Consider the following 17,268-nt stretch of genomic DNA (forward strand, 5'->3'; position numbering starts at 1 on the left):
CCTGGACCCCAGTGCCCTTTACCTCGGGGTTCTGCCTCTGCAGTACCCCCTGCTCAAGGTCTCCCCTCCCAGGGAACCCCCACCCTCTAAACGCACCTTGCCTCAGTGGCTACTGCCAGTCATCATCCAGCCCCTGCTCACTGGGGCAGACTGCAGTCTGTAAACCACTCATCATTGGCAATCGGACCTGCTGCCTCTGCCTAATCCAGGCTGCACCCTTGCAACCCCAGTACCCTTTTTGGCCTTTGACAAGGCCCACAGCCTGGGGATTTGCCAGGATAGAGCTCCCCAGCACTGCTCTGTCCCAAGTACCCTTCTCTATCAAGAGCTAGAGAGAGACTGACTCAGCTGATGGTTCACAGCCCTTTTATAGGGCCAGCTGTCTCCTATTTGGGTGTGGCTTTTAACCCTTTCAGGGCCGGAGCGGGGTGAGAAGAGAGCTTTTCAGTGCTGTCAGTGAGGTTTTCCTGAGCACTAAATTTGCTTAAACTCCTTTTTAAAAAGAAATAGGTGGAAATTGGTACAAACTTTTACATTGGAAACTTGCTGATGTTGGACCAAATCCTCAGCTAATGTGTAATATTTGGATTTCTCTTTAAAAGTAGCCTAAAATGAGCTGCTGGAAGCATGTCCAAGCATTCAGCAGAAATCCTCTTAACAATGGAATAATGAATCTTAATTAGTAACTTATTCCTATGTTAATGTCTATGGAAAATTAGACTGTAAGGGAGGCTGCAACAACTCTTAAGAGCTTGATTGATGTATTTGGGTTAGAGAAATAGCAGTACAGCCTTTACCATACCATAGAAAAGCCTTTTTCTCATTGACTCATATGCCTGGTCTACACTACAGAGTCAGGTCAACATAAAACAGCTTAGGTCAATCTAATTCTGTAAGCATCTATACTAAAATGTTGCTTCTGCCGATGTCACTCGCTTAACTCCACCTCTCTGAGATGCATAGCATTTAGGTCGACATACTTAGGTCAACGCAGTGTCAGACACTGCATTACTTACCTCCTGGAGGCCACTAAAGTTGATGTATCTCACAATGCCTCACTGTGACCGCTCTGGTCACCATTTTGAACTCCACTGCCTGGCGGCCAGGTACAGACCTCTTCCCTTTGTAAAGCCCCAGTGAAATTCCATTTCCTGTTTGCTCCTCACTCTGCAGCTCATAGAGAACTACATTCTATGGCCTCCCTACTTTCCTGCCTCAATTCCATGTGGCATCCAGGGCCACTGCACTTCCCCTACCACTCCATCATGGGGGACAGTACAGACAATCACAGTTGCACATACACCAACCGTGTCTCTCAAAGGCCAGTGTATGTATTTGTGAAATGAAAATGACTGTTCTTTCCCCTTCGTAGGTTCTTTTCCCTGTATCTATAAACTTTCATTCAGTTATAAATATGTTATAATCAATCTGATGAGGTTCAATAAGGATAAGTGCAGAGTCCTGCACTTAGGACGGAAGAACCCAATGCACAGCTACAGACTAGGGACCGAATGGATAGGCAGCAGTTCTGCGGAAAAGGACCTAGGGGTGACAGTGGACGAGAAGCTGGATATGAGTCAGCAGTGTGCCCTTGTTGCCAAGAAGGCCAATGGCATTTTGGGATGTATAAGTAGGGGCATAGCGAGCAGATCGAGGGACGTGATCGTTCCCCTCTATTCAACATTGGTGAGGCCTCATCTGGAGTACTGTGTCCAGTTTTGGGGCCCACACTTCAAGAAGGATGTGGATAAATTGGAGAGAGTCCAGCAAAGGGCAACAAAAATGATTAGGGGACTGGAACACATGAGTTATGAGGAGAGGCTGAGGGAGCTGGGATTGTTTAGCCTGCAGAAGAGAAGAATGAGGGGGGATTTGATAGCTGCTTTCAACTACCTGAAAGGGGGTTCCAAAGAGGATGACTCTAGACTGTTCTCAATGGTAGCAGATGACAGAACGAAAAGTAATGGTCTCAAGTTGCAGTGGGGGAGGTTTAGATTGGATATTAGGAAAAACTTTTTCACTAAGAGGGTGGTGAAACACTGGAATGCGTTACCTAGGGAGGTGGTAGAATCTCCTTCCTTAGAGGTTTTTAAGGTCAGGCTTGACAAAGCCCTGGCTGGGATGATTTAACTGGGAATTGGTCCTGCTTCGAGCAGGGGGTTGGACTAGATGACCTTCTGGGGTCCCTTCCAACCCTGATATTCTATGATTCTATGATTCTATGTCTTCATTTTTATTCACAACATATGCTGGTTGTCGCTGACATCGTTCTTAGATAATAGCAATAGGTGTATTGGCAATGTTCTAGTTCTACACATAGCACTCATTACAAGGTTCATACTGGAGTGCAAAAAACCAAAGCCAGCATTGCTGTGGCTCACTCTTAAAATGGTCTTTCAAAGCCTCCCGGAGCCGCATGGCTTCCTGTTGAGCTCTTCTTATAGTTCTGGTATCTGGCTGCTCAAAAACAGCAGACAGCCTTTCCACCTCCACCTCCACCCCAGCAGAAACTTTTCCCCCTTTGCCTGCTGTGTGCTTCATAATCTGTGAAGTAGCTATAATTGGGATTTTTTTTTCACTGAGATCTAATCTTGTGAGTAGATAGTGCCAGAGACCTTCTAAATGGCCAAAGGCACATTCAACTGTCATTCTGCACCCACTGAGCCTGTAGTTGAAGCACTCCTTGCTCCTGTTGAGGTGGCCTGTGTACAACTTCATGAGCCATGGGAGTGAGAGAGAGGCTGGGTCTCCCAGGATCACTATTGGCATTTCAGCATCCCCAGTGCTATACCTCTGGTCTGTAAAGAAAGTCACTGTTTACAGCTTTCTGAACACACCTGTGTTCTTAAAGTTGCATGCATCATGCACCTTCCCTGACCATCCCATGTTTGGACTATTAAACATCACAAGTGATCCACCAGCACTTGCAATACCATAGAAAAGTAGCCTTTTCTGTTGATCTATTCTGTGGTAAGGTGGGTCTGATGCTAAAATAGGGATGTGTGGCATCTATACCCCCACCGCATTTCGGGAACCCCATTGCTGCAAAACCATCCACTATGGCCTGCACGTTGCCCAGAGTCCCAGTTCTTTGAAGCAGGAGGCAATTAATGGCTTTGCACACTTGCATCACAGCGGATTTCCCAGCTCCAAATTGATTCCCAACTGATCAGTAGCAATCTGGTGTTGCAAGGTGTTACGGCGATCATCACTCACTCCTCCACAGTGTAGCTCTCATTTTGGTGTCGCTGTGCAGGAGGGGAAGGGCAAGGTCTGCTCACACATCCAGGAATGTGGCCTTGCACAGCTAAGTTTCTGCAGCCACTGCTTGTCGTCCCATACCTGCACAACAATACAATCCCACCAATCACTGCTTGTTTCTCAGGCCCAGAACCAGCTCTCCACCATCTGCAGCTGCTCTGTGAATGCCAACAACAGCCTTGAATTTTTCTATGTCCCACAGCAAGCTAGCCTCCAAGGAATCCTCATCTTCCCTGCGGCTCCTCTGGTGGCTCTGCAAATACTTCAGGATCAGCGTGCTATGCTCACAACGCTCATCACAATAATGCAGAGTTGTGCAGGATTCATGCTTCTCAGACAGATGATGGACACACGGTTTTGTGGGGCTTTTGAAAAGAAGTCAAACATTATTGGAAGCAGAAAAAAGTATAGGATGAAGAAAACGGCATCATGTGACATTGAAACCATGTTCCCAGTCACCTCTGCTTTACTTATTTGCCCCCATAAGGCATTGCAAATGCTTCCCAAAACAGATTATTTTGTTGTAAATGATTGTGTTTAAAATAACACTTTACGCTTTGTGTAAAACCGGAACTTTCCTCTTTTTGAAATTCTGTTCTTTTCATTGACAGAGTACTCTTCAGGAAAAGAAATTGCTGAGCAGAAAGCAAAGCAAAAATCTCTGATCCCTAATGGCTGTAATCCACCTTGTTTTCCTTAGTCTCCTGCAAATAAGTAGGGCAGTGCTGCTACCATTTATTTCTGATGCATCTTGTTTGAAGATAAATGAATCACTGGAAAATTTGCACTGGGGTTTGACATAGTGAATCAAAAGGATTTAATTCAATTCCTAAAAACCTGTAAAAAAGTATAAACACAAACCCTCTGCCTTTTGGGGCATATAGCAACCTAACTGCCTTGGATTAGGAAGAAATTTATTGAAGGACATTGAGGATTGGCATGGAAAGACTGCACTCAGTCAAGGCCCCATTGTGTTGAGTGCAGTACAAATGCATGAGAACATACAGTCCCTGCCCTGAAGAACTTAAATCTAGATTGATAAAAGATGCAACAAGTGCATATGACAAATATTAGGGAAGAGTAACAAAAAGGTCAAACTTGATAACACAATTTGATAGTTTAAGGATAAATAAATATAAGTAGTGTTCCCCCTTCAGCCATGCTGCCTAGCCATCTTTGACAGGCTGATTTCTTGTATGCGTCACGGCAGAAGTGGGTGTTGAGGAAGAATGCTATAGAATTAAGTGAAACAATAAAGTCTTTCAGTACAGCTGCTTGCAAATATTTTTACCAAGATAAAACATGGTGTTTTTATGGGAATGTAGGAGTGAGAGAAAGGAGTTGGACCCATTGCAAATGCGTAATTAAATAGTCATCAGAGACAGTACTAGCAAGTTTATATAAATCTAACTACAGTACCTGACAATTATTTCAAAGATTATGGTTATGGCATAATCTGCAGAAATGGCAAGTTACCTCATTATACATTACAAACAACTGTGCATTAGACCCGTGAACTAATGTGAAAATATGGATTAAAAGTTCTATATAATTGCTGGTACTGAGTGCCAGAACGGGTTTTTTTTTCTGCCTTTCCCATTCCTGGTTGGCATATTAACCTCAGAGGATGAAATTGCAAGTCATTCAGCTAAGTTAGTGTCAGTACTGCTAGCCAGTTAAGTCAGTCCTGCCACCTGAAATTTCCAAGATTGCCGTGTAGAGTTTATTGTGAAGTTTAAAGGGACAATGTCAACTTGGGGCTTTTTTGTTTTGTTTTTAATTTCCACAAGTCCCAGTTTATCGTCTCACCCTTAAATAGTATGTTTGGGCTGTTTTGTTATTTATAAGTACTTTTCTGCTCTCTTACTGATACTTAAAGGATTTTTTCAACACAATAGAAATCTACAACTTGGGGAGACAATGAAACTGACTATATACAGAGAGCTGTGAAGTGCACGTAAACTGAAAAAAGAGATGATTTGTTGCTAACTTTAAGTTCCAATAAATGTGTGTGTTACTTCTGTTATAGGGAAGGCTGGTCATGACCCCAATATTTATAAATGCTTCCTCATGCTTTCCATTATAAAAGATTCGTGCAGTTTTTTTGAAAGAAGCTCTAACGTTTCCACTGTTTTTCAGCAGACCTTTGAGATTCAGCAGGGGAAAAGTCCTGGGGTGAGAGATGTGCCTTTGGCTTGTCCCATAAGATTCCATTCAGCTTTTGTTGAATTGTAAACAGTTTAAAATGGTGGTTTCTGTTTTTTCACATGCGATCTTCAGGGAAGTGTTGGCAACATGCCAAAATAACACTAACATTCCAAAGAGCTGGGCATCTCTCTCCCAAACCATTTCCCCCTCCCCCCATTCCAAAATCCAGCTCATGACCCCAGGATACCACCATCCCATCTCTGGGAAGACAACACATTTTGCTTTAATTTTAACCTCATTGTACGGGGGGGGGGGGGGGGGGGGGAATTGATCACTGAATGGGAAGTTGGTGTTTACCTAGGCACCTGTTGTTTTGACCTGACTTACATTCAGTACAGGTGAACAGAGGCAGTACTAACCAGATATAGAGAATCTGAGGAAAACAGAGTGAAATTGATTAGAAGGAAAAATAATTAAACAGAAAAAAATAAATGTAAATTGCGTGTTCTTTAAGAAGTCCTCAGATGGTCAAAAAGCCACGCTTCCACATTCAACAAAGAGAAATGCTTTTGGCAAAAGCCTATCCTGGTTATGAGAGGAAGGCCACAATTAGAAATAATTTTAAAAATCTATAACAAATGAGGGGCGGGGAGAAAGGGGCATAGAGAGCAATCAATATAAACTAGAATAGAAAAAAAGGAAGCTAAAGACATTAGGGAAGAATTCATGTCTGGCAGGACTACGGTCAATAAGGAGTTTAAGCATGTCTGGAACAAAAGAAATACTAACAGTGGTATAGGCTAATTACTAGATGGATAAATTGTTAATGAGGCAGAAAAGGTAGAAATGTTGAATAAAATTTCTGATTTGTATATGGAAATAAGTATATGTGGTTTACTCCTATCACATGAGGTTGGTTGATTTAATTTCCAGTACATGAGTAACAGGAGGATGTTAAACATCATCTACTAAGGAACAGTTCTAACTCAGGACCTCATAATTGGCACCCAAGAATCTTAGAAGGTGTCTGAGAAGATATCTGTCTCACTAATGTTTATTTTTAATAAATTGGGGGGTACCGGGGAAAATCCAGAAGACTGGAAGTGCACTAGTGTTGTGACAGTATTCAAAAAGGGCAAGCAGGATGAACAAGGTTAACCTAGCATCAGTGCCAGGCAGAAGAATGGTAAACTTGATACAGGATTGAGTCAGTAAAGAATGAAAGTATGAGAATATGCCAGTCAATTCGGTTTTATGGAAAATAGATCTCCTCAAACAAACCTGCTTTCATTCTCTGAAGAGATTACAAGGTTTTTTTTTTTATAAACTTAATTGCATAGGTGTAATATACTTAGATGTTTGACTTAGTACTGCATGCAGTGTTGTTGTAGCCATGTTGGTCCCAGGATATTAGAGAGACAAGGTGGGTCTTGTATTTAGCTGTACCACTCTTCGTAACTTTTTCCAGATCTGAAGAAGAGCTTTGTGTAGCTTGAAAGCTACTCTCTCACCAACGGAAGTTGGTCCAATAAAATGTATTACCTCACTGATCTTGTTTTTCTTAGTACTTCGTATGACATTCTGATTAAAAACGGTTGTACAGTATCAATGAAGCACACGTTAAATGGATTAAGCAACTTTTAACTGACCGATCTCAAGTAGTTGCCAATGGGGAATCATCAAATATGGGTGTTAATAGTGCTAAGTACTATAGGGCTTGTTAATTTGGCAAAGAAAGGCAAATGACTAGAAGTTAAAGGCTGATAAAACTGTATCTCATTTCCAATTTGAATTTAACAATGAAGGTAATTAATCATTGCAAGAAATTGTGTAATGAAGTGAAGGGCTCTCCAATTCTTGAGGTCTTCAGAGGGGTACCTTTCTGGAAGATATGCTTTAGTCAAATACAAATTATTGGGCTAAACGTAGGAGTAGAGGGGTGTAATTCCGTGGCCTGAGATGTACAGAAAGGCAGACTAGATGATCTAATGGTTCCTTCTGGTGTTAAAATCTGAGTCTATGAAACAGTGGGGGTAGAAGCTTCCCTAATTCCTGGAGGTTGGGGGATGGGGAGGGTTGGGCTGCACTAACCCCAGACTAATATGACAACTGTAAAAATTTATTTTTTTACCTGTTTCTGTCTAAAACAAACAAAAGCACTTAGGAAATTACATACCAACAAACTACTGTAGCAGAATGTTGTGGTTACAAAGTCCAGCAGCCAAAAGTTAGGAAATGCCAGATTTATAGTTGCCCATGCAACTTTAATTTTGCCCCCTTGTTTTTATATATTATGATAAATTAATTACATAGTAATTTTTTTCCTCATTCCACCAGGAGACAGTTAAGGCCATTTCCAAAGTTTTACTACTTGCTTTTAACAATTTAACAGTGTTTTAGCAGTTTCTATTTGAATACACTCTGTAGTAATAAACTTTCAGACAAAGGCGCTACAGTAATTGTAAATGTGATTTTTTTTTTGTTTGTGTTCATTCAAATGTTAGATTATTATTTTGACATTATACTGTGAATAGAACATACATTTGTGTGGATGACAGAGCCAGGACATTTATCTGTTTCATTGCTCTAGATTTTTGTCCATTTGCCTCTGTCTGTTTTAAAACATTTGACATAATCCTTTCCTTATGGTCTCTTTGAGTGCATTGATCCTGAAAAATGGTTTGCTCAGTGCTCGCGTTTAATAGCCTATATAGATGAATGGAGGATGTTCATATCTGTTGTTGCTGCTGTTTGAGTTAATATAGCTGTAGATTTGAACTGTCTACACCAGGGGTCGGCAAACTTTTAGAAGTGGTGTGCCGAGTCTTCATTTATTCACTTTACTTTAAGGTTTCACGTGCCAATAATACATTTTAATGTTTTTTAGACGGTCTCTCTCTATAAGTGTATATATTATATAACTAAACTATTGTGGTATGTAAACAAGGTTTTCAAAATGTTTAAGAAACTTCATTTAAAATTAAATTTAAAATGCTGATCTTGCACCGCCGGCCCGCTCAGCCCGTTGCCGACCTGGGGTTCCATTCACCTAGGCAAGCAGCGGGCTGAGTGGGGCCGGCAGCCAGGACCCCAGACCGGCAGTGGGCTGAGCGGCTCAGCCCACTGCCGGGCTGGGGTTCCATCCGCCAGCTCCTGCCAGCCAGAGTCCTGGCTGCCGGCCCCGCTCAGCCCGCTGCCAGTCTGCGGTCCCAGCCCTGTCCATATAGAGTAGGTACCTACCTTCTCCCTGGTTCTAGCCATTCTCTTCCCCTCTCTCTGCATTGAGCTGAGGGTGGGAGTGCTCTGAGCACAAGGCTGGGGGTAAAGGAGCAGGCTGGGGGTTGGGGTGCAGGGTGCGGCCAGGAGCTAGAATGAGGGAAGGGGCTCAGGGTTGGGGCAGGAGGTTTGGGTGTGGAGCGCTTACCTGGGCAGCTCCCATTTGGTGGGAGGGGTGCAGGTGGGAATGTGGGGGTGTGTGCGCAAGAGCTCCTGTTTGGTGCTCAGGGTCTGGGTGGGGATGTGGGGGGTGCAAGAGTCAGGGCATGGGGCGTGTGAGGAGGGTGCAGGAGTCAGGGCAGTGGGCTGGGTATGTGTGGGGGGTACCGGAGTCCAGGCTGGGGTTGTTGGGGGGGTGCAGGGGACAGGGCATGGGGCTGGGGTGTGTGTGGGGTACAGGGGTCAGGGCAGAGGGCTGGATGTGTGAGAGGAGGGGTCAGGGCAGAGGGCTGGGGGTGTGGGCTGGGGTCGTGGGGGGTGCTCCCAGCCCCCTGCCCTTAGCAGCTCACGGCAGGGGGCTGGAGGGGATACGCCGAATCCACCCCCTTCCCCAAGGTCCCCAGAGCAGAGAGCGTGCTGCGGCTCCGCTTTTCCCCCTCACCCCCTCCGTAGCAAGGGCCATCAGCTGATCGGCTGCAGGGAGGGAGAGGAGGAGGGGCAGGAACCGAGCACGCTGGGGGAAGCTTGCCTGCCCTGCAAGGAGAGAGTAGGGGGCAGAGAAGAGCGGGCTGGGCCGGATTTTTAATGACACGCTGCTGTAGACAGCAGCTTGCCATTAAAAATTGGCTCGTGTGCCATCTTTGGCATGCGTACCATAGGTTACCAACCCCTGGTCTACACTAAATAAAAGCACCACTGCGGGGGAAGGCTGTGAAAATGAAATCTTAAATTCTGCAAAAATTTAATTAGACATAGGAGCTGGAATAATTTTATGCCACTTGGGGATTTAAGACACATGCAACTGGTTGTAGCTCCAGTAGATACAAGAGCAGTAACTTACATTAGTAATACTTGGTGATTATAAAGATCCTTATAACATTCCTGTAGTGGTATTCTCATTTTACCAATGGGTAAATTAAGCAGAGTGAGATTTACCTGAGGTCATGCCATACCTATGGCAGATCTAATACCCTGACACCATGTCCCATTCTCTAAATGCTAGCCAACACAGCTTTAAAATTAGATTAAAGATTTAGTCACACAAGCACATAAAAGTGCAAATCTCCAATTCTTGCTTTGCCTCTTAGATTGAGTTGTCTCCATGGTTGCAATTTTCCTTTTTTAAAAATATATAAAGTGTGACATGTCCCCTACCCCCTAGAATTTCTTCCCCGCTGCTGTGCTTTTTATTCCAGATCTTCACCTGCTGTTCCGAAACTGCCAGCAAGCTACTGCTTTACAGGATCACTTGCTTTCAGCTGAAGCACTAAAGCTGCAGCTGATTGGTAACTGTCTTATTTTAAAAAAAAAATTCTTTACTGGAGTGGCATCAAAGTGATTTCCACTTTCACTATAATTACCCAAAATCTTGTGGCTTTTAATTTCTCATTTTTATTAAAAACAAACAAAAACTATTGATTGGTATAAAGTTGTAATGAGGAAAAGGACTTTTTGAGCTATAAATTAGACTGTACTACAAGGTACTCTTTTTTTTTAGGTATGTCAAATACAGAAGGTAGGGACTTTTGAAGGGACTAGAAGGCATAGGAACAATCTCAAATACCAACTCACGGATGGGAGTTTCTTCCTCTTTAATGCCTCTTTCAGATTTCTGGTCATGATGCTCCTTTAATTTTTCTGTGACTATTGTTAAATTTGGAAAGCAAAATAATAGATCATTAGAGTCTTTTGCCCTTGCAGAGCAATAGATAGCAAAGCTTCTACTCCAGCCAACCCCCAGAGAGAATGTATCCAGTTAAAGAAACTGATTCTAAAACTAGAGAAATTCATTTGTATATATAAGAGAATAGCTTTTCTGGTCATCCTCATCAAAGGAGGCAAAGGACTTTCCGGTCCTAGCACAGGATATAATTGTATGTATGCTTCCCCGATGTCATCAGTGTTTCAAGATCTGTGTTTGTGTGAGGCAGCATTCAGTTCAATCTTTTGGACAGTGGCTAATCAATAGCATCGAAATTCAGTCCTGGTTTGAGTGCATGTTCTTTGGAAATGGACGATAGGATTTTTCAGAAGCACCCAGCGTTGCCCTAATTCTGTTCCCAATGATTTCAGAGATAAATCTCATTGACATTGGTTTAGATTTGCTCAGAATCGGTTCTCATCAGTTTGGTTTATTTGTTTATACTAATAAATCTCTGGCTGAGCGGTTTAGGATAATTTTGGGAACAGGTTTAATGGGATGCTGTCTGTGAATTTTCTTAAATTGGCCAATTTCAAGAGAGTCTGCTTTCCAATGTGTCTGTAATTTAAAAATATAATCTTGGTAGGAAAAAAATGTCAGTGCTGCTAACTCTTGATTTTATTGAGTCTCAAGTTATTTTCCTTCTCGCCTTAGAAGCTGGAGTCTAGGGATTTGATAGTGTTCGCTTTGGGTGTGGTTGGATGTGTGTCGGGAGAGGTAGGAGGTATTTTTAAAAGAAGTTTAAAACCATCTCTTATGGTTATGGAGAAACACTAAGGTGGTGATTTCAAGTTATTCTAAAGACTCAGAAAACAAAAACAACCTAAAATCTATTAAAAATATCTCTTTTAGCCAATCTAATGATTTTTTTGGGCCATGACTTATTTTTGGCTAGCTAGCTTTGGCAATGCTGCATAGTATAAGAATTTTTCTGCAAACAGTAAAATGGATCACTTAACCCCTTAACCATTGCTTTGAGATTATTTTTGTTAATAATAAAAAAAAAAGTCCATGGAAGCAAACTTGCAACCTCAGAAATGCTGTGTGAGCTTTGACCATTCTCTTATGCAACAGGCCCCTGGAAAAAGTAGAAAAAATAGACTAATTTTGGAAATACCTTATTTAATTGCAGCTTTCATTTAACTTTTGCCTCCTTTGGAAGAGAAACAATAGGTAGGCTTGGAATAATTAGATTTATTGGTAAATGTCAATTTCACTTTGCATGCACAAATCCACAAAAAAGTCCATTGATGATCAAAATTTACAAAAACATGTTAAGTAAGAGAAATACTGCTTGAGAACTTACTAGAGTTTGATTTATTGATTTGCTTTGTGTATTTTGTAGGGCTGTCAATTAGTCACAGTTAACTCACGTGATTTAACTCAAAAAAATTAACCATCATTAAAAAATTAATCGCGATTAATCGGAGTTTTAATTGCACTGTTAAACAATAGAATACCAATTGAAATCTGTTAAATATTTTTGGGTGTTTGTCTACATTTTCAAATATATTCATTTCAATTACAACACAGAATACGAAGTGTACAGTGCTCACTTTATATTATTGTTTGTATTACAAATATTTGCACTGTAAAATTATTAAAAATATAGTATTTTTCAGTTCACCTCATGAAAGTACTGTAGTGCAATCTCTTTATCGTGAAAGTGCAAATTACAAATGCCTGGGGTTTTTTTGGTTACAAGACTGCAGTCAAAAACAAAACAATGTAAAACTGTAGAGCTGACAAGTCCACTCAGTCCTCCTTCTTTATCAGCCAATTGCTAAGACAAACAAGTTTGTTTAGATTTGCAGGAGATAATGCTGCCCACTTCTTGTTTACAATATCGCCTGAAAGTGAGAACAGGTGTTCACATGGCATTTTTGTAGCCAGCATTGCAAGGTATTTACATGCCAGATATGCTAAACATTCATATGCCCCTTCGTGCTTCAGCCACCATTCCAGAAGACATGTTTCCATGCTGATGACACTAGTTTAAAAAAAAAAATGCATTAAGTAAGTTCATGACAGAGCTCCTTGTGGGAGAATTGTATGTCTCCTTCACTGTTTTACCTGCATTCTGCCATGTATTTCATGTTATAGCAGTCTCGGATGATGACCCAACACATGTTCATTTTAAGAACACTTTCACGGCAGACTTGACAAAACGCAAAGAAGCTACCAATGTTAGATTTCTAAGGATAGCTACAGTACTCGACCCAAGGTTTAAGAATCTGAAGTGCCTACCAAAATCTGAGAGGGATGAGGTGCGGAGCATGCTTTCAGAACTCTTAAAAGAGCAATACTTTGAGGAAACTACAGAACCCGAACCACCAAAAAAGAAAATCAACCTCTGCTGGTGGCATCTGACTCGCATGATGCAAATGAACATGCAGCTGGCCACACTTCCTTGGATCGTGATTGAGCAGAACTTGTCATCAGCATGGACGCAAGTCCTCTGGAATGGCGGTTGACTCATGAAGGGACATATTAGTCTTTACTGCATCTGGCATGTAAATATCTTGTGACGCCAGCTACAACAGCACCATGCGAACGCTTGTTCTCACTTTCAGGTGACATTGTAAACGAGAAGCGGGCAGCATTATCTCCTGCAAATGTAAACAAACTTGTTTGTCTTAGCGATGGGCTGAACAAGAAGTAGGACTGAGTGGACTTCGCAGCTCTAAAGTTTTACATTGTTTTGTTTTCGAGTGCAGTTATTATTTGTACATAATTCTACATTTGTAAGTTCAACTTTCATGATAAAGAGATTGCATTACTGTACTTGTATTAGGTGAATTGAAAAAATATTACTACTTTTTTAGTGTAAATATTTGTAATCAAAAATAAAGTGAGCACTGTACACTTTGTTTCTGTGTTTGTAATTGAAATCAATATATTTGAAAATGTAGAAAACATCCAAAAAATTTAAATAAATCGTATTCTATTTAACGGCAAAATTAATTGCAATTATTTTTTTTAATCACTTGACAGCCCCAATATTTTGATGATGTTGACAATTTTTGTCTTAATGGTGAAAAAGCTTTAACTTTTTGAATCTCAGCATCCACCATCATAAATTGTCAGGCCTCTTACCATAATTTCCTGCAACAGTGAAAATTTCAATAAAAATTGAAAAATGCACGAAATTATGGGATTTAAGCAACTGTGAATATTTAAATCTTTAGAAGTCTTAAAATAAATATTAGTATTATCCATTGAAATTATAGCCTCTTTTTAAATCTTCTTGTAGAAAATTTCCTGTTTTGCTACACAGGGCAGTCATCCCAGGGACTGGATCAATTAAGATAAGGTAGAAAGTAGTTTTATGAATAAAAGTAAGTTGAAAGGAGCACATTAGGGTAACATAAATAAGAAATTGTGATGTTATTCTGTACCATGATTAAAATCTTTGGGAATATTAATGTGTCAAGTAGATGAAATCTGTATTTGTTTCGTTTGAAGCGTATATCTCTTCAGCGCATTGGGCTGTATACATGCTGAGTTGCTAATAGCTAGTCATGTCCAAATATTGTCATTTATGATTTCATTGCTCGGAGTTTAATATTCCAGGCCCCAAGTCTCCACACAAATGTGTTTCTGATGTTTTTTTGGTGGGGGGTGTTGTATTTGGGGAGGAGGGTATTAATATTTGTTTTTGTTCAGCTTGGCCTGATTTAAATAGTATGCTCAAAGGGAAATTTTAAAAAAGTTTACGTAAAGAATGTGGTGATCAGTAAAACGGAGAAATGTTAGCCAGTATGTATGTCTCCACTGAAGGTCCAATATTCTAGTGAAAACTGGGTGTATTTCAAAGAATGCTGCTGAAAGTCACTGCTGCAGAGAGACAGTGATTTAGTTCTGGAGTGAAATTCAAAATAGTGGACCCTTTTTTAACTAAAACAGAATTTACATGTGAAATATTTAGGACGTGTGTATGTCAGCAATGATACAAGCTAATATTAGCTAATGCTATGGAGTTGCTTGCTACTGTTGTATGTTGTGCTTGCTCCTGATGAGATCCTCTCCTTAGCAAGAGATCCATATGGAACATCAGCATATTCAACTCTATTCACTCTCGATAGTATAAACGAATACAGTCAAACTGAGTGTGGATTATAAACTCTAACCGGTAGTTCAAAAGATTTACTAGAGACAAGTTCTCATTTTTCCCTACTGTAGTTTAAATTGGGCATCATTCTATGATTTTCCTCTCTGTCAACAGAAGTAACTTACAAACTTAGGTCAAAATTGGGAGCAGGATGGGGGAGAAGTCTTGGTAGAGATCACTTATGAAATTTCTCTGCTATCATTGTCTAACAGGGAAGCTGAGGTGTAAGGCTTGCTGTTTATAGAAAAAGAAAATATTGAACATAGAATATCAGGGTTGGAAGGGACCTCAGAAGGTCATCTAGTCCAACTCCCTGCTCAAAGCAGGACCAATCCCCAACTAAATCATCCCAGCTAGGGCTTTGTCAAGCCTGACCTTGAAAACCTCTAAGGAAGGAGATTCTACCATCTCTCATTCCAGTGCTTCTTCACCCTCCTAGTGAAAAAGTTTTTCCTAATATCCAACCTAAACCTCCCCCACTGCAAATTGAGACCATGACTCCTTGTTTTATCATCTGCTACCACTGAGAACAGTCTAGATCCATCTTCTTTGGAACCCCCTTTCAGGTAGTTGAAAGCAGCTATCAAATCCCCCCTCATTCTTCTCTTCTGCAGACAAAATAATCACAGTTCCCTCAGCCTCTCCCCATAAGTCATGTGCTCCAGCCCCCTAATCATTTTTGTTGCCCTCTGCTGGACTCTGTCCAATTTTTCCACATCCTTCTTGTAGTGTGGGGCCCAAAACTGGACACAGTACTCCAGATGAGGCCTCACCGATGTCGAATAGAGGGGAACAATCACGTCCCTCGACCTTCTGGCAATGCCCCTACTTATACAGCCCAAAATGCCATTAACCTTCCTGGCAACAAGGGCACACTGTTGACTCATATCCAGCTTCTCATCCCCTGCAACACCTACGTCCTTTTTTGCAGAACTGCTGCCTAGCTGCTCTGTCCCTAGTCTGTAGCAGTGCATGGGATTCTTCCGTCCTAAGTGCAGGACTCTGCACTTGTCCTTTGTTGAACCTCATCAGATTTCTTTTGGCCCAATCCTCCAATTTGTCTAGGTCACTCTGTATCCTACCCCTACCCTCTAGCGTATCTACCTCTCCTCCCAGTTTAGTATCATCTGCAAACTTGCTGAGGGTGCAATCCACGCCATCCTCCAGATCGTTAATGAAGATACTGAACAAAAACGGCCTGAGGACCGACCCTTGGGCCACTCCACTTGATACCGGCTGCCAACTAGAAATGGAGCCATTGATCACTACCTGTTGAGCCTGACAATCTAGCCAGCTTTCTATCCACCTTATAGTCCATTCATCCATCCCATACTTCTTTAACTTGCTGGCAAGAATACTGTGGGAGACCGTATCAAAAGCTTTGCTAAAGTCAAGGAATAACACATCCACTGCTTTCCCCTCATCCACACAGCCAGTTACCTTGTCATATAAGGCAATTAGGTTAGTCAGGCATGACTTACCCTTGGTGAATCCATGCTGACTGACTGTTCCCGATCACTTTCCTCTCCTCTAAGTGCTTCAAAATTGATTCCTTGAGGACCTGCTCCATGATTTTTCCAGGGACTGAGGTGAGGCTGACTAGCCTGTAGTTCCCCAGATCCTCCTTCTTCCCTTTTTTAAAGATGGGCACTACATTAGCCTTTTTCCAGTCATCCGGGACCTCCTCGGATCACCAGGAGTTTTCAAAAATAATGGCCAATGGCTCTGCAATCACATCCGCCAACTCCTTTAGCACCCTCGGATGCAGTGCATCCGGCCTCATGGACTTGTGGTCATCCAGCTTTTCTAAATAATCCTGAACCACTTCTTTCTCCACAGAGGGCTGGTCACCTCCTCCCCATGCTGTGCTGCCCAGTGCAGTAGTCTGGGAACAAGTTCAAACTATTAAGCTTTGAACACTGATGCTACTGGAAGGGTTGGCCGGATGTACCTGCTGAATAGTCAGATGCAGCCTCTTCATCATGGGGAATAGACTATGTGAACAACAGCTGCTCTTTCGTCCCAAATTCCACGTATCTTTGTTTACTTCTTGAAAATTACAGTAAAAACTGATAGCTGAACTTGGGAATTTGGGATTCCTTGGTCATGAATCAGTTTTCGCATGTCTGTTCCCTAGGTTGATGGACAGCAGGGCTGACATGGAGCTGATGAAATTGATCTCAGAGGTCTGTTAGCCTTACTTTTAGCCCACCCCTGCCATTCGTGTCATTGCAAAGTGTTGATTGCTACCTATGCTCATATAGAAGCACCTTAAGTAGATCTAAGGTTTAGAAGGGGAGGCTGGAGGAGTGGTGTCTGTAGAGGGAACATAGTCAACAGCATAAGCTTAGGAGTTTTGTCAAAAATATTAATCTTGGTTTGTTTTTTAAACTGTTCTTTTCTTCCAGATGCCTCTATTTATTTTGTTCTTCTCCTTCCCATATCAGTCCTCTTTAAACCTTAACTTCACTCTCAGTTGACTCTCTCCTCCTCTTGGTTTCAAAATCTTGGGGTAGTTTCAGGCTGAAAATATTAGCCAACCAGATTATTTGGATATTTTTGTTGCAGTAGTTAAGTTACAAATCCGTTTCCATTCTGAAAACAAGGGTTT

General features: G+C 41.6%; 1 protein-coding gene across 2 annotated transcripts in view; it reads left to right on the forward strand.

Annotated features, from left to right (window-relative positions):
* Window positions 1-17,268, forward strand: part of TDP1 (tyrosyl-DNA phosphodiesterase 1) — a 114,356-nt gene that overhangs the window by 47,179 nt on the left and 49,909 nt on the right. Inside the window, exon 14 of one of the 2 annotated variants that reach the window (XM_073349397.2) lies at window positions 3,386-5,685. The exons of the other annotated variant lie outside the window; for it this stretch is intronic. Within the exon in view, the coding sequence (XP_073205498.1) occupies window positions 3,386-3,425 (40 nt within the window). The 3' untranslated portion in view covers window positions 3,426-5,685. Of the gene's footprint in view, window positions 1-3,385; window positions 5,686-17,268 lie in introns of those variants that run through there. 2 annotated transcript variants of the gene reach the window in all.

Source organism: Lepidochelys kempii, chromosome 6, assembly GCF_965140285.1.
Source record: "Lepidochelys kempii isolate rLepKem1 chromosome 6, rLepKem1.hap1, whole genome shotgun sequence".
NCBI lineage: Eukaryota > Metazoa > Chordata > Testudines > Cheloniidae > Lepidochelys > Lepidochelys kempii.